The 21,103-nt window shown below is 54.1% G+C and overlaps 1 protein-coding gene across 5 annotated transcripts in view; it reads left to right on the forward strand.

The window, feature by feature from the left end:
- RREB1 (ras responsive element binding protein 1) overlaps window positions 1-6,744 on the forward strand; it is a 69,317-nt gene extending 62,573 nt beyond the window's left edge. For all 5 annotated transcript variants that reach the window (XM_054591919.1, XM_054591922.1, XM_054591921.1 and 2 more), the window contains 2 exons: window positions 1,144-1,968; window positions 3,340-6,744. In XM_054591919.1, coding sequence (XP_054447894.1) covers window positions 1,144-1,968; window positions 3,340-3,848 — 1,334 coding nt within the window. In that variant the 3' untranslated portion in view covers window positions 3,849-6,744. The remainder of the gene's footprint in view (window positions 1-1,143; window positions 1,969-3,339) is intronic.
- The last annotated feature ends 14,359 nt before the right edge of the window (window positions 6,745-21,103 follow it).

The following is a 21,103-nucleotide window of genomic DNA, read 5'->3' on the forward strand; positions in this document are numbered from 1 at the left end:
ACACCAAAAGACCGAGGCAGGTGTGACCCAGGGGACACGGTGCGCGGTCCGCGGTCCTTTGCCCCAGCCCAGGACCACTGTGCTGGCAGATGATCCAGCACGTGAGTCCGAGTGATGGATGTGGGTGGACGTTGCTGTACGTGTGGCTACACCAACTGAGAGTCCGGGTGAAATGTGAGTCAGCTGGCTCACACACATGACGGCGTAATCAGGGCTCTCCCATGACGGCGGTACATCTCATGCATGTGCTGTGAAGCAGTGACTTTCACCAGCCTAATTAATTGGCCATGGGATCCCTAGTTACATAGTAGGTCTCAGCAGACAGCTTCACTGTCATAGCGCATAATTAAAAGCTCATTAAGCCCTGTTCAACCTGAAGGAAGATGATAAAAGACTGCCATCAGTTTGGTGTCATTAGTTTTGCCTCAGTACCATCCCTTAAGAAGGTCTTAAAAAACTGATGGACTGCCTACATCTGGTTTTGCTGTAGAGAGCGAACAGGTAGGGACAAATCGTGAGACAGGAAGTGCTTCCACTCCCTACATGGGGTCCTGACAGGAGTCAGGGAGGCCAGCTGGTGTGCATGTGTCTCCGTTTGTCTTGGAACGCCACCTGGAAATTAGGCGTCAGGCGAGAGCGTGTGCGTATATAGTACTTTGGGCCATTTTGTCCTCAGATACCATGTTTGGGGGTGGTCCCATGTATGTTGCATGTTTATAATCTCTGCATTCAAAAATAACTTAACAGCTCAGCTTCCTCAACCTCCCTAGCACTGCGAATCTCTGGAATGCACCAACTCTCCTCTCGCCATTCCTTCTGTCTGTGCTGCCCTCAGCCGCTCACACCTCCCTGGGGCCTGAGCATCCCTGTATGTGGCAGGGGGGGCACCGGGCACTGCCAATGGGCAGAAATGGGGAGTGCAGGGGTTCTGAGGCACAGCCAGGCCTGTGACCCCAGCCTGTGTGTATGTGGAAAGTCTTTCTGCCTTTTATAAATTAACCCCAGATTCATTTGGGCCCTCGAGGATGATTAGAGGGGTGATGATTCGGGGTGGGTCCAGCCAAGAGTCCCAATGGAGCCCTTGGAAGGGGCACGTGTGATGGCGTTTGTTCTCAAGCCTTGCCCCTGTGCTTGCTCCCACAGACAGCCAGTCCGACGTGGAGACACCGGCTGCAGGAGGCGAAGTGCTAGACCTCACCTCTCGGGAGAAGGAGCAGCCATGGTCAGAGGGGGCCCCTGAGCCCAGCCAGGTCAAAGAAGAGCTCCCTGTAGAGGAGCTGACTCAGGGAGCAGCTGAGCCTCTGGATGGGGAGGAGCAGGGAGCCGAGGAGAGCCCAGAGCCCGAAGGAAAACACAGCATAGAGGACAAGGATGAGGACGCAGATGGCCCTGAGGAAGACACGGTCAGCAACAAGAGCCTGGACCTCAATCTTGCCAGCAAACTGATGGGCTTCAAGCTAGCTGAGGGTGGCTCTGGTGCTGTAGGCAGCGGAGGCTCGGCCCAGCAGGACCAGAAGCACACCTGCGACACCTGTGGCAAGAGCTTCAAGTTCCTTGGGACCCTGAGCCGCCACAGGAAGGCCCATGGCCGTGAGGTGCCCAAGGAGGAGAGTGCACTCCCTCGGGACAGTCAGGGCGAGAGTGGGGTGGCCGACGGGTCGACGCCTGTCCCCACTGCCGTTGCCCCTGCCCTAGAGCCAGAGGAGAAGCCCGAGCCCCCGGCTGAGGGGGAGGCCACATCAGAAGGCTTGTCAGAGAAGCGGAGCGAGGAGGCTGAGGGCACCTCTGACGGGGAGGGCACAGCTGAGAAGAAGTCCTCAGAGAGGAGTGACGATGACAAGAAGCCAAAGACAGACACCTCCAGGAGTGTGTCCAGCAAGGCAGACAAGAGGAAGAAGGTCTGCACTGTGTGCAACAAGAGGTTCTGGTCTCTGCAGGACCTGACCCGGCACATGCGGTCCCACACGGGTAAGGGCCAGCCTGGCCTCTGCGGGGCCTGGGGTTCTTTCAGGGAGGGGCCGTTCCCCAGACTGCCAAGTGGGGGGCGAGTCTGGTTCTGTCTCTTCCCTCTGGCCCATTTGTCTGGAGGATGCACCTCCCCTGAAGCTGTGACAAAAGCTTCGAAGCGGAGGCAGAGAGAACTGACCAAGCCGGCACATGTGCCCATTGAGCCCTGTACAGAGGGAATCTAACAAGCTGTTCTCTGAGCACCTGAAATGAGCAGGCTCCTTGCAGGGAGGCAGTGGGGTGGTCCCTCAGCAGTGCTGTTCTTGAGAATGCCTTGATCAGTCCCTCTGAGCCTCAGTCTTCCCGTGTCTAGAATGGGGGTGATGGCTGCCTTCTCTCACATAAGCATTGGGCCTGAAATGGTATTAAGTCCTGAGCCTGGAAGGACTGCGTGGTGTGGTCTGGGGAACAGGCAGTAGGGACAGTGTTCTGTGGGGCTCTGTTGGGAGGCACCTGCGTTCATCTTACAATTAGCCTTCAGGTGAGAAGGTTGCCCACGAGGGGCTTTTCCTGTCTTGGCTATAGGCCCATGGTGGGGAGGGTGGGGGGGTTCTGTTTTCTCGACACACTCTTTCTCTTCCTGGGTCTCACCAGATGTGGGATTGAGGCTACAAACCCCACAGCAGGGGATGTAGTTTCGATAGAAAGAAGGAGACCCGGATACATTCATGGAGCAAAAAGATGCAAGCATATTGCCCCCCCGTTTCCGGAGAGGGGGTCAGGGTACAGACCCTGGTCTTAGATCTGCTTTCCTCCTACCTTGTGGCCAGCAGGGTGCGCACATGTGCTCTCCACACACTGCCCCGCCTCCTGTGGTCAGTTCTGCCCTGGGCTGAGGGATCTGGAGGGCCCCCGGGGCTAGCCCTCCCCACAGAGAGGTATTCTTGGTCTCCCGGCAGGTGGTGGTCTCAGCTGCTCACAGCCTGGCGTTTGTGAGCCAGAGGGAAGCCCCAGCTGCTTCCTATCAGAACACACAGTGTCTTGTGCCTTTGACTAAGGAGGTGCCACTGTTGGTAGAGCCCTCAGAGTTGGTGCCTGCCCCTGCAGAAGGGAACTGCTGCCGTCCTTCCATGAGATCCTGGTTCCTGGATCAGGGTGTGAAAAACCTGGGTTGAGAGACGGAAGGAAGAAAATCGTGTCTGGCGCCTGGCATGTCTCCTTCTCCATCTTGCCAGTTCAGACAAATAAGGGTTTCCTGCATAGGATGGAGTCCCGGTCCCTGCCACCCGCTGCCCCTCACCTTTGTCTCATGGCTACTTTTGTGCAGAGCTGAGAGGTATTACTGGTGTCCTTACCATTAACAGACCTAATGTCTTTGCCTCATTATTTCAGGAGAAAGGCCATACAAGTGTCAGACCTGCGAGCGAACCTTCACCTTGAAGCACAGCCTGGTTCGCCACCAGCGGGTCCACCAGAAAGCCAGGCATGCCAAACATCATGGGAAGGACAGTGACAAGGATGAGCGGGGTGAGGAGGACAGTGAGAGCGAGTCCACCCACAGTGGCAACAACCCCGTCTCAGAGAACGAGGCCGACTCAGCTCTACTGGCCAGCAACCACGTGGCTGTGACCCGGAGCCGGAAGGACAGCCTGGCCAAGGATGCCAGCCGCAGGGAGGACCGGGCTGTGGGGCGGACGGCTGGTGCTGGGCAGGCTGAAGCCGGCAGGGGTGCTCCCAAGACCGCTCCCACGGGCAGCCCCAAGGAGCAGGCACCTCGGGGTGACCCTGACCCAGAGAGCCCAGTGGCCCTCGTGCAAGACCTGCTGGAGCTGAACGGCAAGAGGCCTGCCCACCCTCTCCTGGCCCCCGACGGCGCCTCGCCACTGCTGGGAATGGAGTGACGGCTCCCGTTGTCCCGCAGCGCACAGACAGGCCAGCAGAGCCGTGTCCTGAATCTACGTTTCGTGAGGTTTCCCAGTGCCCTTCAGCTGTTGGAGAGAGACGCGCAGGAGAGGGCCAGCTCGCTTGGTGCTGTAGCCGCACCACGTGCCCGTGCAGGAGGCCAGCGCGGACAATTCGAGTGCCTTAACTACTTACCGGTCCTTCAGTGTCGTCCTGGGTGTTGTGTTGTCCCAAAATGACTTTAAAAAACAAAGCAAATATTGTGATGAATTATTTGGAGAGGACCTTTCATTTAAGCATTAACATGATCTTCTGTGTTGCTGTGTGAGAGCTTGCTTTAGCGAGTCTGTGATAGTAACGTTTGTTCTGTGAGCTGGAAACAGAAGAAAAAAACATACCCTTGGACACCCATAGCCAATAACTGGAAGAAAATGATGTGAATTTCATGTAAATTACCAGAGGAAATATGGATGAAATGCTCATTTCTCAGATAGACTTTTTTTTTCTTTTTTTTTTTTTCTTTTTTTTTTTGTCTGCTATATGGTGGTGGAGCTGTAACTTGGTCCTTGGTATTGCAAGATGTGGTTAATAAGAGGTTTCCAATTTGGTTCAAGCCAAAACCAGGACAGATTCTAGCTTTGACCTCATACCTGTTTCCATTCTTTCAGCATTAGACATGCTGTTTCCTGTTCAAGACACTCAAGATATTTGTTCTTACAGAGAAGAGTTACCCAGGCAACTTGATGTATGGAGAACATACACAGATGTCATGTATCTGATTTCCCCCTTTCGGTATATATATTATTAATATTATTATTATTATTATTTTTAGTTCATCAGTTTGCTGGTCTCTGCAGTCAGCAGAAACAAATGGGCAATATTTGTCCTGGAGACGTGGGTGCCCGGGTCCCACGTGAGCATCTGCCCGAAGCTTTCCGTGCCCCTCTTGGGTGGGAGCTCTTCTACTGTACTTAGACAAACCTTTCTTCCGTGACTGCAGACTCCAGCAGGGTTCTCCACATGTGGCTGAGGAGCAGCTCAGAGGGGAGAGAGAGGGTGTGTGCGCCCGGGGCTTCTGAGGAAGCCAGGCAGTGAGGAGACCTGCCGCTCACGGGTCTTCTGCCAAACCCAGCCCAAGCCTTACCCGCGTGTGCTACTGTCATTTGCAAAGCGAGAAAATACTACTACTGGTAATAAAACTGCACATGCAAGATTGAAGATGAGAAATAGATTTATATTTACCTTCCTGCGATTTGGGATTGGTGCTTGAAGATAAATGTGTTGTTTGTAGTTTCTAAAATAACGAACCCCTGGGTGCAAAAAGGCAGGATCCCCCCCCCCGCCCCCCCCTCCAAGCATCCTATGCAAGCAATAGACTTCCTCGCTGTAGGTGCCAGCAGTGAAAAGAAATATATCCTACTGTAGCTGAGCTTGTTCAGCATCCTGTCCTTCAGCTGGGACCTCCAGGACGCCCGAGGCTCAGTGCTGCCCGGGCCTCCTGTGCTGCTCCACCCCTCAGACCCTCTTGCCTAGCTCTGGGGAAGCCCCTGTACCCCTCCCTCCCTTCCCAGGGCCCTCGTCCCTCTGGCGCTGAGTGCACCTCCTTCGCACTCAGTGCAAGAGCCGCAGGGGCCCACGGGCCCTTTTCGCGCACTTCCTCACCAGTTGCTGGTGGCCAAAATCCAACCGCCCAGACTTCAAAGGAAGATACATAGTCTTGAAATAATAAAAAGTGATATCTTTGCATGTGAAAGGAAAGAAGTTGAGGTATATATAACTTTTAACTGTATTAGGGATGTATGAACCAGTTTCAGAACAAGGTTTTTATTTACTGTAGGTGACTACACATCAGAACCAATGATCACCGTATCACTTCATTACTAAGCTGGTCTGCTTAGTTAAAACCAGTTCATGCACCCCTTAATTTTTTATGACGATTGTTGTTATTTTTGTTGTTATTATTTGGGGTTTCTAGTTTTGTTTTGTTTTTTCTTTGCAACTCTCCACACTAAAACTTGCAACATTGTGGAGAGAAGCCGTGACTTAACTCTACGCTGCAGTGAGATGTAGCAGGAATCGCCCCCGCAGCGCAGCCGGGGCTGCCGCTCGCAATAATCACTATTGATTTAAAGCTTTATTTAGCCTTCATCTGTACCCTCTTAGTCAATAAGGTCTTGCCACATTTTATTAGTGAGGTTGAGAAATGTATTGTTTGTTGTTCTGCCCCTTCCCCTATATTAAACTGTGAAATTTGTGATTTGTTTAAACTCTGGGTGAATCATAGCTTAGTTGCATGTCCAGCTAATTTGTTTCTCTACATTTTGTTTGATTCTCTTTCTCCTCTCAGGGCTTTTACAAAAAATATATATATATGGATCTTCTGAAAAGTTTTTTGAGGTGCAAGTTTCTCTCTTTGTTTTTCTCTTTGATTTGTGGACACAATGCTGAGATTCAATCACTACACGAAACTCCTGGCTGTGAAAACAAAACAAAAAACCCAAAGGGCTGTGTGCGCAGGCAGCCCTGGGGAAGCCGTGTGACAGTCGGGTGCCAGTTTCAGAAAGAGTCATCGTGCCCTCGGCCCTCTGTTCGTCTTTTCCTCTCCTCTCTTTTCTTCAAGAAGGAAGTTGATCCTAGTGATTTCAGCCCATGCATTAAACAGGAAACAATAATAAATATGTAGAATTCATATTTTTCTAAAGGGAACTTAAAAACTGCTGCTACATGTTATGTACAAAACTGGTTTATGCCACATGAACAGAATCACAAGTTTAGTTTTGGTACTTTTGTTCCTCTTTGTATTCAGTTGTATAGTACTTTCAAATTCAAAATGAGAAGAAAAACTGTTCTGTATCAAACCATCTAAGCAATAAATGTTATATTTTTAAAACGGCAGATTGCTTGTCACACAGTTGTCCTGTGGTTTGCTGTGATCCTGTCAGTTTGTACTGCTTCCCGTCAGCACGGGCATCCGTGGTCCCATGAATGCTCTGTCACCTGGTGGCCCCCCAAGCTCTGCCACAGTCGTGGGGCCACGTAGGGTGAGAGCGGAGGATCGGGAAGAGTGAGCGCAGGGTGGGCCCAAGTGGGTTAGCAACAGCTGCAGCCAGGAATTCTGCCTTCTGGGCCACAACCTCTGAGACGTGCACTTTGCCTTTTCCTTCTTTTGCCAGTTACAAGGAATAGCGTTGCCCCTGGCTGGGGGCTGAGCAGATCCAAATGCACATTTGCGGAAGGTCTGTCGTTAAAGCAGCGAATGAGCAGATTCCTGAATATTCTAAGCCAAGCGGCAGTGGTTCTCAAAGAGCAACTCTGGAGGGCGCTGGGCTCAGGAGAAGCTAACCGTAGGTGAAGCTTAACTGTGTGGACCGTGCTAGGGTTCCGAGTGCCAGGTCTCAGCAAAAGAAGAGTTGCAGTGCTTTGTGGTCCTGAAGGTTTCCTCTGTGGAGGGACCCTGCTGCTCCCCCCCACCCCACACACTAGCCCCGAGAGACCGGCTGTGCTGGGATACCAGTGACGGACGCCAACTCGTACTACGGGAAACAAGCAGAGTAACTCAGGAATGGTTATAACAAGCACCTCACAAGAGAGACGCCTCCCAGCTTCTCCCTTTGGGGGTGGGGCAGTGCTGGTGGCCACCAATGAGCACCATTTCCGGCCCCCACGTGGATGGAACGCTTTTCCTGGCTGAACTTGGACTGACCTTGGTCCCTGTGAGGGTAAAGGGGCAGCGAAGTGTGAGAGGGAAGAGCAGGAGTGCAGAGGTGGGGAATGCCCTCACCCACCCAGTGCCACAGCCTGGGGGACGTTGCAAGAAGGCATGTAGGTGACGATGGACTTTATCGACAGTTCTGCCTGTCGGGAAGCGATCTGACTTGAGCATATGCAGTTCCTAGGAGCTGGTGCCTGTCCCGCTTCAGGTCATGAGCCGACTGGGGCCTCCAGGACCGCGCCGCCCTGCCCTCCAGCACCCCCCCCGACCCCCTGCGGCCCCTCACTCGCACACCTGTCTGCAGGGCCACATTGGCTGACACCTAACAGATGTAGAGAAAGCCCAGGTCTTGTGTTGCGTCCAGTTCCCAGGCAGTTGTCCCAAAAGAGGAAAGGAGCTAGGCACATGTAGAGACATTTTTTTTGCAGAATTTATTAACTCCAATAATGATAGAGTCTCATCGTTAAGAATAAATGCATTTATTAAGTAAGAAAAAAAATTGGGTTTGGGTTTTCTCATCTGCTGGGCCTCCAGGTAGTCCCAGTCCAGCATAGATGGACGCTCACAGACGGGCCGTCTTCCCCAGAGGCCGCGCCGCCCGGCCTCCTCCCTTCCACGCCATTCTCCACATCGACATTGGCTTTACTGGTTAGAAGGGGGAAATGAAAGGAGCTTATGTTTAAAAATCAGTTTACCTCTGTAGTTGTCAAACCTCGCTAAGGCTTGTGACCTAAACTGAGCCCTGGGGGTTTTCTAGTCGTCTTCTCCAGCCCAGGATCCAGGTAACCTTGATCCTGCATATTCCACAAAGCATTTGTTTGCTGGGCAGCCGCTGTGTACCAGGCACTGTCCCAGACACAGAGAACACAGCAAGGAACAAAGCAGATTTCTTTTCTGTGGAAGTTGGGTTTTAACAGTGGGAGGCAATAGACAGACTAGGCTAGGACTACACAGAGATAGTGCAAAGTCCAAGGGGAGGGGGAAGGGGAGGGGCAGAGCCCGAAAGAGATGGGCAAGTGGATGGACTAGAGAGGTCAAAGGACAAGCAGTAAGAAAGTCACCTGCCTAGCCCTGGCCAGTGTGCTGGGTTGGAATGTTGTTCTGTAACCCTAAGGTTGCCGGTTCAATTCCAGGTCAGGACACATGCCCAGGTTTTGGGCTTGATCTGCCATTGGGACACATGCAGGAGGCAGCTGATGGGGTGTTTCTCTCTTATGTTGATGTTTCTCTTTTTCCTTCTCCCTCTCTCTCCAACCCCCACCCCTTGAATGAGAATAAATAAACCTTTAAAAAAAAAAAAGGTCACCTCCCCAGAGAGAAGGCCCTGGTGAAGGTGTTGGGCTCTGCAGGAACGACCATGACTGGAGTGGGGTGAGTAAGCCGTCGGGTGACAATGGATGAGGGCGAGGAGGGGCACAGCACGCTGGCCGCGTGTTGGCCGTGGGGGAACAGCAGCACAGTCAGATGCCGGGAGACAACCAAGACTCAGGCAAGAGATGGCAGCGGCTTAGAGCAGAGGGATGGGAGGGAAGGTGCTGAGAAGAGGTTGAGTCTAGGGTATATTTTCAAGGGGAACCAACAAGAATATATGATGAGTCAGAGACAAGAGCTCCAGAAAGTCAGAGTCCAGAGTGTTCTGGAGTCCCCAGAACACAGACTCAGGGGTGGGCTGTGACTTGTAGGTGTTTGGAATTTTAAAAGAAAGAGTTTCCTTTCTGGAAAATAACCTTGGTAGAGGATATGCTTCCAAGGAAAAGGAAAGGGAAGCAATCCTTGGTCCCTTCTGTCCCCCCACATAAGCACCGCAGTGTGGCTGCTCACGACCCTGTGACCAGGGGCCCATGAGCCTTTCTGTGGGGGGCCTCAAAGAACCAGCAACCTCCTACTCCCGTGTGATTTCTGGGCCTGCCCCCACCACCCGGACATCTGCTTCTCACCCTTGTATAGCCAATGTCCTCTGAAGGTCACAGAGCCAGCAGAGGCTGCGGGCTGCTGCAGTCGCCTTGGCCAGGCCACTGCCTGAGAATGTGCATGAGGGACGAGGGGCAGTGCAACAGGCTGGAGCACCAGACACCTTGCCCTCAATGGGAAAGCCCTGACTGCAGCCCAGTGGCAGTGCCTGAACAAGAAGAGCTTTGAGGGGGCTGAGTGGACATTAACCCAAATGGCCCTGCCCTCGACTTCTGGTAGCCGTTCCCCAGGCAGCGAATGGCACCATGATGTCAGACGCACAAGCTCCTCTGTGGCCAGTGTGCTGATCACTCACACGTTTTCTGATTTGGCTCTTGCTGGAGGGGCGAAGGCTGATAAAAGGGGGGCTGGGCTTGACCTTGACTTGCTTGACTCCAAGGTCAGTGCTCCTGACCCATGAGGCGACCAGCAGTCCCTCTATACCTTGAGGATTTAGGTCCCGGCAGGCCCTTTTATCCTTGTCCCCTCCCCACGTGGAAATGGCATTAAGGAGTAAGTACTTCCCTCTTCCAACTGATCTCAGGTTAAAACAGCACATGTGAGTTGTGTGTGTATGATAAAATACATGAAAGTTACCAGCTTAACCTTTTGCAAGTGTACAGTTCAGTGGCATGAATACATCCACAGAACTCTTCATCTTATAAAACTGAAACTCTGTACCCTTTAAACACTAACTCCTGTTCCCTCTCCCTGCCACCCCACCCCAGCACCCGCCATTCTGGTTTCTGTCTCTATGATTGGACTACTCTAGGAACTTCCTCTAAGTGGAAAGAACATCATCACATGTTTGAGAAATGTGGGAGCCTGGACAGGGGACATGCCTGGAGGGAATTACCCAGGGAGCACGCCCGCAGAGGGGCGCCAGCCTTGGGGGAAGGGTCTCAAACATAAGGTCATCCTGCCTGAAGACACAGCCAGCCATCTGCCCTGCGTCAGGCAGGGTGGAGAAGCGGCCCAGAGCCAGGTCTCGGGGCAAGCTGGCCGGCGTGCACATCCCAGCTCTTCCTCTCACGCCTGATGAATGGCCTCCGTTTCCCCATCTGTGAGAAGGAGGTAACAACAATACCTGCTGCATAGGACTGTCATGCGATCAGATGAATTAATACACATAAGGAGCTCAAACAGCACCTGTTACCGAGTAGGCATGACAGGCATGTCGGCGTCTCTCATTACTGTGGTTTCTGTGGACCTGTCTTCTTACGAATGCTGTGTTGGTTGCCCAGGGAGGTAAGAGGGCAGAACTTCACTGGACACATTCGTCCTGCAGAGCCTGGGGGACAGCTTGGAGGGGGTGGTTGTGGGAGACAACCGAGCTCCGGGCACTGCCCTCACGGCCACCTCCTCCGCCCTGGCTGACACGGAGCCCCTGCTGGATCCATGCCTGGGGTTGGGGAATGGGGAACAAGTAAGCAGGGATACCAAGCCAGCCAGGAGCCCCCAGAATGCACAGGTTTCCTGTCACCCCTTGGCTCACCTGGCCTTTGCCAGTCTGACTGATGGGGAAGAAAGGGCCCAAGAGAGAGTCCTAGGAACCTCCCACCTGTCCCTGCGGCCACCCGCTCGGTTGCCCACCCAGGGCTGGGGAAGCAGGGGGTCTCACCTTCACCCATCCCAACAGAAGGCTCCCTGCAAAGGAGAGGCGTCCAAGGCAGTGGCGGGCCTCCTTTGGCTCTGCGCTTCACCAAGAACTCGGTGATAAACACCAAGGCCTCCTGGGTGCCCAGCACTCCATTTTGGCCTTGGTGTTTATCACACGTCCCCACCCTGGGATTGTGTGAGTGAGGCACCACCTTGAGCTCTCATTCCTCCCTCACACCATGCAGCGTCCCAGGAAGAAGCCCCTTGTCTTGGCCTCCACTGCAGTGCAGGCCTGGTGCGTGGGATGGGCGCTGCCCCAGCACCCGGTGAGGCCCCGGCCCAGGCCTGCCGGGTCCACGCTGCAGGGCGCGGGAGCCCAGGGGATTCATGCCCACAGCGAATGTGTGAGAGGCTGGTCCAGAGCCCGAAGCTGGGTTCTGAGGGAGGAGGCTGTGGCAGCTGCTGCAGAGACAGCTGCAGATTCTTACTGCGAAGAGAGTAATCAACTCCGGAGGAGGACTGAAAAGCCAGGTGGGTTTGAGAGTGTGTGGGTTCCACCCCTGCTGGTGGCCCCTCCCCCAACCCCTGCTGCAGCCACTGCCTAACAGCACGAGCCGCCCAGAATCTCCCCCACAGCTTCTGCTCTCTGCCCTCCGCATGGGCTCCAAAGGCTCCTTGAAGGGGCCAAGCAGCGAAAAGGACGGGCCGGCTGGCGGCCCCACGTCTGGTGCCAAGTGCCCTGGGCCCCTCCTTTTCCATCCCCAACTCCCCAAGGGGCCAGGAACGACAGAGGACGGCTGGGTTTATTTTAAACTTAAAATTGAAGGTTACTCTTCCACAACAACAACACGGTCCCCTCCAATTCTAGGCTGCCAAAGTCAGCGTCCTAAATTAGAAACCAGCGGGCACTCCTTCCCCAGTTTACTGGTGCGGGAAGGAAGCCACAGTGCAGACCGATGCACCCGGTGGCCCTGGCCGGGGGCCGCCTCGGCCCCGCTGGCTGTCCCCGCGGGGTCAGTGCAGGCCGACAGAGGCCAGCGCGGGGCACTCCTCTGGCCTCGGACCTGCGACACCTCTCTTACGGGGCTTTTAAATCAAAGGGATACCTGCTCAGCTTAGGAAATTTAGGAGCTGTAGGAAAATAGGAAGAAAAAAATTGAAGTCCTCATCTTGTCCTCAGGAACTATTTTTATTCATGGAATATTACTGTTTTAATTAAGCCCAGCTTATTCTTTCCTTCCTCATTCTTGGGTGTGTTTTTACAGCACTTTGCACATGGCAGAGTGTTTTCCTGTGCCTTTTGGTTTTGTCTTCACCCACGTCCAGTAAGCTGGGGAGGAAAAAGTCCTCATCACCTCTGAGCAGAGACGAGAGTTGAAATGACTTGCCCCAGTCTGCTAGCTAATGAGTGGCCTTGTTAGGATGAAATTGCCCGCCACAAAAATTCTAAATCCAAATGTGGATGGTGTGGGTATCTGTGATGTGTGTTGTCCACTGAAAGGACGGTTACAGAAAACTAAGAGCACGTGCTGTTGGCTCTTAAATCATCGCTGTACACGGGCGTCAAGGAGAGACCGAAGACGGAGGCAGACCACTCCAGACTGGGAGGTGAAGGCTTTATAAGGGAACTTACACACAGGACTTGTCTTAGGCGGACACAAGACGAGATCTCTGCATCCACCTGCCAGAATCTAACAACTTCATAGAGAGGCCTTAACAGGGTCAGTTGCACGTACCATCCAGATGGTCTCAACAACACCATGTTCTCTCAAGGCTGCACCCTTGAAAACAGCTGCCACTGTGGGAAAGGTGGGCAGACCACACTTTTCAAAGACAGGGGAGGGTGTGAAGAGCCTCAGAATGCCCAGGGGTCAACCAGTGGTCATGCCCTCTCGGTGACCTCCTCCAACACGTGTTTCTGCAAAACATGTGACGAGTACTATCCATGTATTGCTGAGGTCGTTCAGTGGCTTCCAACTGTTCCAGCTCAATTTTGCTGCAGAATCACCAACACCCAAACTTTGGGTCAGGACTGGGCAGTGGGCAGGGCTCTGCAGGGATTGCTCCCCTCTGCGCACCAGCATCTGCTGAGCCAGAACCTCCTGAACAGTTTCTTCTCCCTTCCACAGTGTGGGCAGCCCACTCACTAAAAAGAATCCCCTGAGTCGCTTATTAAAAATTCAAATTCATACTTACTGATTCAGGATCTCAGGGCGTGGGACCCAGCTATTTGCATTTTTAGGAAATTCAGAGAGTTCTGAAACCCAGGGAAGTTAAAGACTGTCCCAGACTCCTGCCCTCCGTTGTACCGGCACCATGTCCTATGAGCAAGTTTCACCACCTGGCTTGCCTTCCTGGGACTTTGGGCCGCCCTGTCTTCTGACACCTGCTTGTCCATTAGCCCCTGGGGCAGGCTGCACACCCTACTGGACTCGGTGCAAAGTGAAACTGTGGAGCTCTGATTTAAAAAGCAGTAAAAAACCTTTTACCTCTCTCTCTCTCTCTCTCTCTCTCTCTCTCTCTCTCTCTCTCTCTCTCTCTCTCTCCATGGTGTTTTTATTTACGGTCGCATCGCCTTGGACATGGGGATCCTTGTGGCCACAGGTGCCTGGGGCCTCACTGGAACCCAGGCATGTGGGACACACTCGCTGACCTTTCCTTCATCCACACCCAGGCCTCCACCAGCGACCGAGGGAGCTGCAATCCCAGTAAGGGTGGGCAGCCAGAGGCCAAGGCCCCAGCGGGCGGGAAGGAGGGAGGCAGGACCACCGTGAGCCAAGGCTCCAAGCACACTCCGTTGGGTCACTGCCCTTCACCCACAACGTCCAGTTCAAAGATAAAATCATAAAGGATTTCAAGGTGACACCTCAGAGCACTGAATTCCAAGCACCGGCCCTATGTCCCTGAGCTGGTTCTGGGACACGTCTCCGTTCTCCTCACTCTAAGGTCCTTACCTCCCAGGTGCAAGACCCAGAACGGTGTGTTCCCATCGGCCCCATCTCAATGCCCAACACCCACTTCAGTGTCTCAGGCTGGGCTGCTGGTTGCTTGGACGCTGCTGTCCCCCCACTGACCTCAAGCCCAGAACTTCTTTGCTGCCGCAGGTCTGCACACAGGGGTGTTTGCTGCTTTCATGACAATGCTACTTAGTTTCATGATCAGAACCAGTGATGCTCAGTCACACCGGCAGTAACGTTGGGTTTGCCTGCTTTCCATCTTCCCCACACAAGGCCTGTGCTGAGCCCTGCCTTGAGCTCTTGGTGACAGCGTGGGACTCTGACACATGTGATGTGTCCCCGCTCACCAGTGACACCCGTCCTCCAGCGCTGGGACTGCGTCAGCTCCCTCAGCCGCCGGAGGGAAGTCCCGATTCTGAGGGCTTTTGATCCTGCAGGAGGAAGGTGGGGCTGCAGTGGAAAGACGCTGTGCTGTGAGTGAGGGGAGGGAGAGCCCCGGAGGGGCCCCGGCCCCTGCCCTGCCCTGAGGGAGGGGAGAGAGAGAGCAAAAGCCTGGAGGATGGGCCATAAAAGTAAGAAAAGGAAAACGCTTAGTAATTTTTTTTTTATTGAAACTGAATTTCACCATGCCAAATTTTCCTGTTATGTGTTGTCTCTTTTTTTTTTTATAAGACTTTGTTTTTGTTTTTAGAACAGTTTTAGGTTCACAGCATAACTGAGAGGAAGAGACAGAGATTTCCCGTGTATGCCCTGCCCCCACACATGATCAGCCTCCCCCAGTATCAACACCCCCCACCAGAGCGGGGCATTTCCTGCAACGATGAAGCTACATGGCACATCACAGTCACCAGAGTCCATAGCTGACATCGGAAACGCTCTTGGTCTTGTACATTCTGTGGGTTTGGACAAATGTGTCATGCCATGTACCCATTATTAAGGCGTCGTACAGAGGAGTTTCACTGCCCTAAAAACCCTCTGTGCTCGTCCCCTTCACCCTTCCCTCCTTGCACTGGGTTGTGTTGGGATACCAGGGTGGGGGGGAGGGGCGGGGGGGTGTTCCAGGAGAACACAGGGAGCAAGTTTTATGTTTAATTGGGGAAAAGAAAGGAGCAAGAAAAGGGTGTGCAGATTGGCTTCTCTGAAAGAAGGGTTGGGGACCCGGGCCAGGCAGGTAGGAAGCAGGCTCTCTGGCGTGTTGGAATCACCAGGAGGGGGGCTGGGCCAGAGGACTAGAGGGGGCGGGGACTCAGGAAGCCTCGTGTGAGGCATGTGCACACCTTTGTTCATCCAGCAAATGCCTGTGAGCGCCCAGGGTGTGCAGGCTCTGGCAAGAAATCCAAAGATGACAGCGTCACCGAGTCTGCTCAGCAGGAGTGTGGGAGGGAAAGATGTGGGCAAGTGACTGGTAGTTGTCCAAGGTGCAGGAGCGCCAGGAGCCCAGGCGCTCAGAGGCAGGAGGGCACTCCGGCTGGGGACGCAGGAGCCCTGGAGAGAGGCACCTGGGAGAGTTTCCACAGGCAGGGCAAGGGGGAGGGAGGGACACAAGGACGAGGGGGCACCCGGGGAGAGTGCTGGCGCAGCGGGCTGCAGGGTGTGGGGCCTGCCAGTGGTTGGGCCAGTGGCTGAAGGGTAGGCGGGGACACTGCCTGACCCACAGCGTGGACAGTCAAAAAGGCTGAGCAGGTGGGTTTCGGAATTAGGAGGAGAGCTCTGAATACTGGAGCCAAGTGCTGGCGGCAAGTCAGGTCACAGAAAGTCCTTGAGCAGATCGGTTAGCAGGTCCGAGCTGCATTCTAGAAACATGCAAGCAGTGGAGTGTGAGGTAGAGCGGGGACAGGAAGCTCAGTGAAGAAAATCTTGGAATAGTCTACATTGCGGAGAACAAGGGTCAGAGGGGGAGAGAGGAGCGATCAGAAGTGCAGGCGCCTGGGCTGTGAATGAAGCCAGGACACCCGGACAGGGAGTGGGACCTCTGGCTCATGGAGAGCGGGGGTTCAGTCTTGTTTGAAGTGCCTGTAGGAGGCCTTTGATAGCAAGCGACAGAGTCCCACCCAGACCAGCTTTGCGTTAAGGGGGAGCTGGTCAGTCCCATCGCTGACAGTCCTGGAGTGGGGGGCTTCGTGCACAGCCTCCAGGTATTTGTGGGTGGTGTTGGAATCGCCGTATTTCCTTCTCCCCTTTCTTCTGTCTTTACATTGCTTTGGTCCTCAAGGAGTGTCCCCAACATGGCAACAAAAGGGCCAGGCAGTGCGCCCTCACATTCAGCTGTTTAGCAAACCCAGCGGCGGGGTCTAACTCGGCACAGGATTTGTCTGTCTGGCCAGTCTGAGCCGCGTGCCCATCTCTGGGTCCCATGACATCCTTGCAGTAGTGGGTGAGTCAGATGCCCCCAAACTGCCTGAATGGGAAGCTCCCCAATGGGACAACATGGGGTGGCCCCAGGAGGAGAGGGAGAGTGCAGGTGGGGCGCCTGTCGCTCAGGGGGCAAGTGAGAGCTGGGGCCGATTTGAGTCATGGGGGAGCTGCAGCTCTAGGAATGAGTGAAATCATAAATGGGGGCCTGGGGCTCGGGGCAGGGAGCCAGAAAGAGACACAACACCCTGGGGAAGAGACAGTCAGAAGAGAAGAGGATGAAAAGCTCCAAGAGGCAGCGAGAACAGCAACAGTACTGACGCAGGGGCAGGGGGGCAGGGCGCGGGGTGACCATCCCCATCAGGAAGGAAGATGAAGACAGGCCTTGCGTTTGGTGACTTGGGGCCACCGCCTGTGTACAAGGAGTGGAAGCAGGAGCCAGAAGGGAGCAGCTGGGACAGGAAAGGAGGTGAAGATGTGAACACGACAAGGAGTTCGGCAGAGACGGGAGGGATCCAGGTAAGATTGTCACCAGAGGGGATTTCAGGGTCCTGGGGAGGCTTTAAGGATCAAGAGATGGCGCAGGGAGTGGGGCTACGCACGGGGCTCCGGGATCTGAGGGTCACTGTCCAGAGCTGGCTGAGAAGGGAGCGGGGCTCTGAATCCCACAGAGCCCGTCCTGGGGTCGTCACGGACGGGGGAATAAACACAAGTCATCCCAAACACTTCTCTGTTTGCCAGGAGCGGGAACATGGCTCTCCCCTCTAGTGGGGAAGGTCCCCAAACCCCCGTGTCCAAAGGGCTTTTTTGAGAACCATATGCACAGGGGTATAGATGCAAAGCTCAACAATCAATGTCAAAAAGTTATGTTTACAGAAAACAAATAGAGATCATAGATAACAATTGGAGGAACACAAGAGATCTGTCTCAGGTCAGGGTCTATGAATAGTGTACATTTCCTTTCCAGTATGAGCTGGTTATCATAGCTTTTGAGGGAAGAACAAAGCATGATTCAAGGAACTTATTTCTAGGCCTGATTTCCCCAGGAACTGCCTGATCCAGTGTAGGGCTGTACCTGCCTTTAGTATTGTTTCCAGCCTGAGCCAGTGGGCGGAGCAGAGCTTCCAAGAGATAAGGAGACTTCTTTCAGATAGAATGAAGACTCTGAGGATATCAAAGCCGGGGGTGAAGGTCTTTTGCCCTTTCTCTGTGACCCCCAAGTCCTTGACCTGCTGCCCATATCGGCTGTGTCTGGCTTAGGTTGTCCCTCCTCTTGAGGAATCTTACGCATCATTAACTACCAACCATCACAGAGCCAAGCAGGGTGATGTGAGGGAGGCAGGGCTGCGCCCCTGCCAGGGGAACAGGTTTCATCTTCTCAGTGGCCTGTTTTCCCAAGGCCTCCTTGATTATTTCCAGCCTTGGGGCCCTCTCACCTGTTGGTAGGGCTGCAATCCCTGAAACCAGACGGGGCATTTCCCAACAAAGAGAAAGAGCATGGTTTTTGGAGGGGGTGTGGTAAGGAAAACTCCCACTCCCACTGGGGCAGGAATCATTGATAAGGCAAGAGTGAAAGTTAAGCAAGGTCCTGGAGGAGGCAGAAAGAAGGAAGGGATGACCTGGCTTTCGAGAACCTCACCGCGCCGCCCCGCCCTGGGTGGTGTGGCTCTGTTGGTTGGAGCCTCCTCCCGCAGACCCAGAGGTCTCAGGGATGTTTTCCTCTCTCTCTCTCTCTCTCTCTCTCACCAATAAAAAAAGTATATCCTCAAGTGAAGATAAAAAAAAGAAAAAGAACAGGTACCAGATTCCTCTGAGATGGGAACCCAGGAAGAGAGGGGAACACAGGCCCCTGGCCGGCCTGGGGCTGAGGAGGAGGGAGCGAGCGATTCAGGCGAGAAGGCTCCCTTGTTTCAGTGCCGTCCCAGGTTGCCTGAAAGAGCAAGGCGGAAGGCAGGACGGTGTGGGACCCGGGGCAGCGGTGGTGCAGAGTGGTCCCCGCAGAGACCACGGGACAGCGACCAGTTAGGGCTGGGTCAGCAGCAGGGCAGCCAGTGAGCACCAAGGACCCCGCTCAGTTTTGTGACACAAGATGCAACTCAGTTCAAGAGAAGCCTCAGGGCGTGTCCAGAAGCAGGGCCGTCACCCATTGCAGCACTGAGCTCCCCCAGGGAGGGGTCGGGGGCTGGAGGAGAGGGGAGAGAGCTGGCAGGACAGTGTGGTGGAGGGAAGGACTAGTGGAGATGCTTGGGCTCCTCTGAACACAAAACAGCAGAAACAGACTCAAGTCCGTTGGTGTCCGGGTCCTTCTCTCTGCAAGACACCTCAGGGACTCTGGGTCTCTCAAGGGACACCTTTTGAATTCCCAGGCAAGTGCATCCGATTGACCTGACTGAGGTCAGAGGGGAGCCTGGATCAACCAGCAGTGGTGGGGGCGGGGGGGGCGGGGGGGGGGGACACCTGCCAGGACGAGGTCAACCCCGGGTATTGGGATGTTTCCAGAAAAGGGAGGATCAGGAGGAGAAAACCAGCTGCCCCACTGGGAGCTGGACTGGGGAGTTAGTTGAGCCTTTAGGCGGAGCAGCCAGGTGAAGAAGGTCCAAAGGCAGACCTTGTTTTCACCGAAGACAGGTCTTGCTGAAGGCAGGGGCCAGCCGGCCCCACATCCGAGCCAGGGGCAGCAGCAGGGGCAGGAGTGAGAGCTGACGTGCTCCAGCCCAGCCCTGCCCTCGGGGAGAAAAGGGGAGCATCTGAAGTAGCCTTGGCAGTTCCGCTTCTGCCTGCAGAGCCACCAGCAGCAACAGTACATTCTCCTGTCCCTGGAAAAAGGTAAAACGGGCCTCACACTGGAGCCTTGGTGAGTGTGTGTGATAGGACAGCGTGTGTGTGCGGGGGGGGGGGGGGGGGGAGTGCAGGGGGAGGGTTCAGACAGGGCTTACAGTCACCTGACTCTTGACAGCAAACACCTGTCTTTTCCTTCTCAGTGCTCACTGTCACGGGTGAGTGCTTGGCTGTGGGGGACTCTATGGATGGGGACACTGATGTGTGGAAGCTGGCACATACCCAAATCTTCCTCAATAGTCTTCCCTGTCCCACATCTCCAATGGCCCCAGGGCTTGGAGAATGACCTCCAAAGCCTACTCCCCAAACCCGTGCAACCCCGGTTCCTGATGGACAGCTCCCTTAAATGACCACACCCCCAGGTTTTCCCAAATTCCCTCTGTGCCTTCAGTCCCATCTTCCCCTGGAGGCCCTCCCTGACTACCCTGGCTCTTGGAAGATCCCTCACTTCGTTCTTACTATATTTGTCTTTTTTTTTCCTTTTTTTCCAGCTAGAGTGAAGGACAGGGCGGGGACAGTTATGCTTTCTGGTGTCCCCTCCCAAACTTAGCCCAGTGCCCCACACATTTAATTACTCAATAGCAGTTATTTTCACAGGTGGAAACAAAGACTGAGTAGCAGTCCATGAGGGCTGTATGGCTTGGACAGCAGATGGGACACCAGATTTTGGCTGGTCCCTAAGGCAGGCCAGTGGCAGGACTGGTGTTTCTGCCCAAGCCAAGATGATACCCAAGTTTTCAATTAGTGGCTCCCACTCACTCCCAGGAAGCACCTGTCGTGTTGACCTTCCCACGTGCTGTTCATGGGCATGATTGTTCTCTGCCTCGGCTGCCAACTGGACTCTCCTGGGGGCTGTTTAGATGTGATGTGACGGGGCCCCACCCCAGGCCAGTTCCATCAGAGTCGCTGAGGTCCCTGTGCACGCTGAGAGTTTTAACCTCTGCCCCCTGTCTCCCGCCCCCCCACCCCCAGAGCTTTCTATTGTGCAGAAGCCTGGAACCTGTCCCTTGACAGGTATTCTGGAGGTAGATAAAGTGCAAAGAATTTTCCCGGACTTGGGACCAAACAGCCCTGAGTTCAAATCCCAGCCCACTATCGGTGTGCAATTCTGCTCTTTCGGACCTTGATATCTGTTTCCAAAATGGGTACACTATGTCCATTTCCAGAATGTAAGGTGCATACAGAGCTTCAGATAAGTAGAAGTCCCCTAAAATGACAGTCCCCAGGCCCCCTTGAGTCCTTCACTGGTATGGACCTGCAGTCGTCCATATCTAGGGACAAGTGGGGACAAAGAAACTCTCTTAAGAGTGCTATGACCCAGATGATGGCAGCTGAAGTCATTTCACAGGGCCGGAAAAGAGAAGCCCTAATTTCACTTCTGATTATCGAGAAAAGGATTCATAGTCTACCTAACTTGACCCATTAAATTATACATGTTAACAAAATTATCATCCATTATCTATTCATTTTAGAATTTTTCATTTTCTAATAGGCACTGGGAGAGGCTGGGCGGGGGCAGCTTGCAAAGCCATGTGCCGAGTCTCTCTGCAGGGGGGTCCTGGCCCTGCGCCCGCCCTGGCCCTAACGAGGACCCTGGGCTCCCGGGGTGTCCCCGCCTTCCCCTCTCCATGAGGGACCGCCAGCCCTTCTTCTGCGCCTGCACTGTCTGTGGGGGGCAACAGATTCCTGACACACAGGGTGTGTGAGGAGCCGTGGCCAATGACAGTCATGGGTCTCTTTTTTGTCCCAGGGCAGTTGGACAAGATCCTCTTTGTTATATCATAACTGGGAAATTCTGGGCCCAGAGTTCAATTTTTTTATTGATATTAGAGAGAGGCTCACCAAG

Source organism: Pteronotus mesoamericanus, unplaced genomic scaffold (assembly GCF_021234165.1).
Source record: "Pteronotus mesoamericanus isolate MK-2021 breed Mesoamerican mustached bat unplaced genomic scaffold, CSHL_Meso_final scaffold_31, whole genome shotgun sequence".
NCBI classification, from domain to species: Eukaryota; Metazoa; Chordata; class Mammalia; order Chiroptera; family Mormoopidae; genus Pteronotus; species Pteronotus mesoamericanus.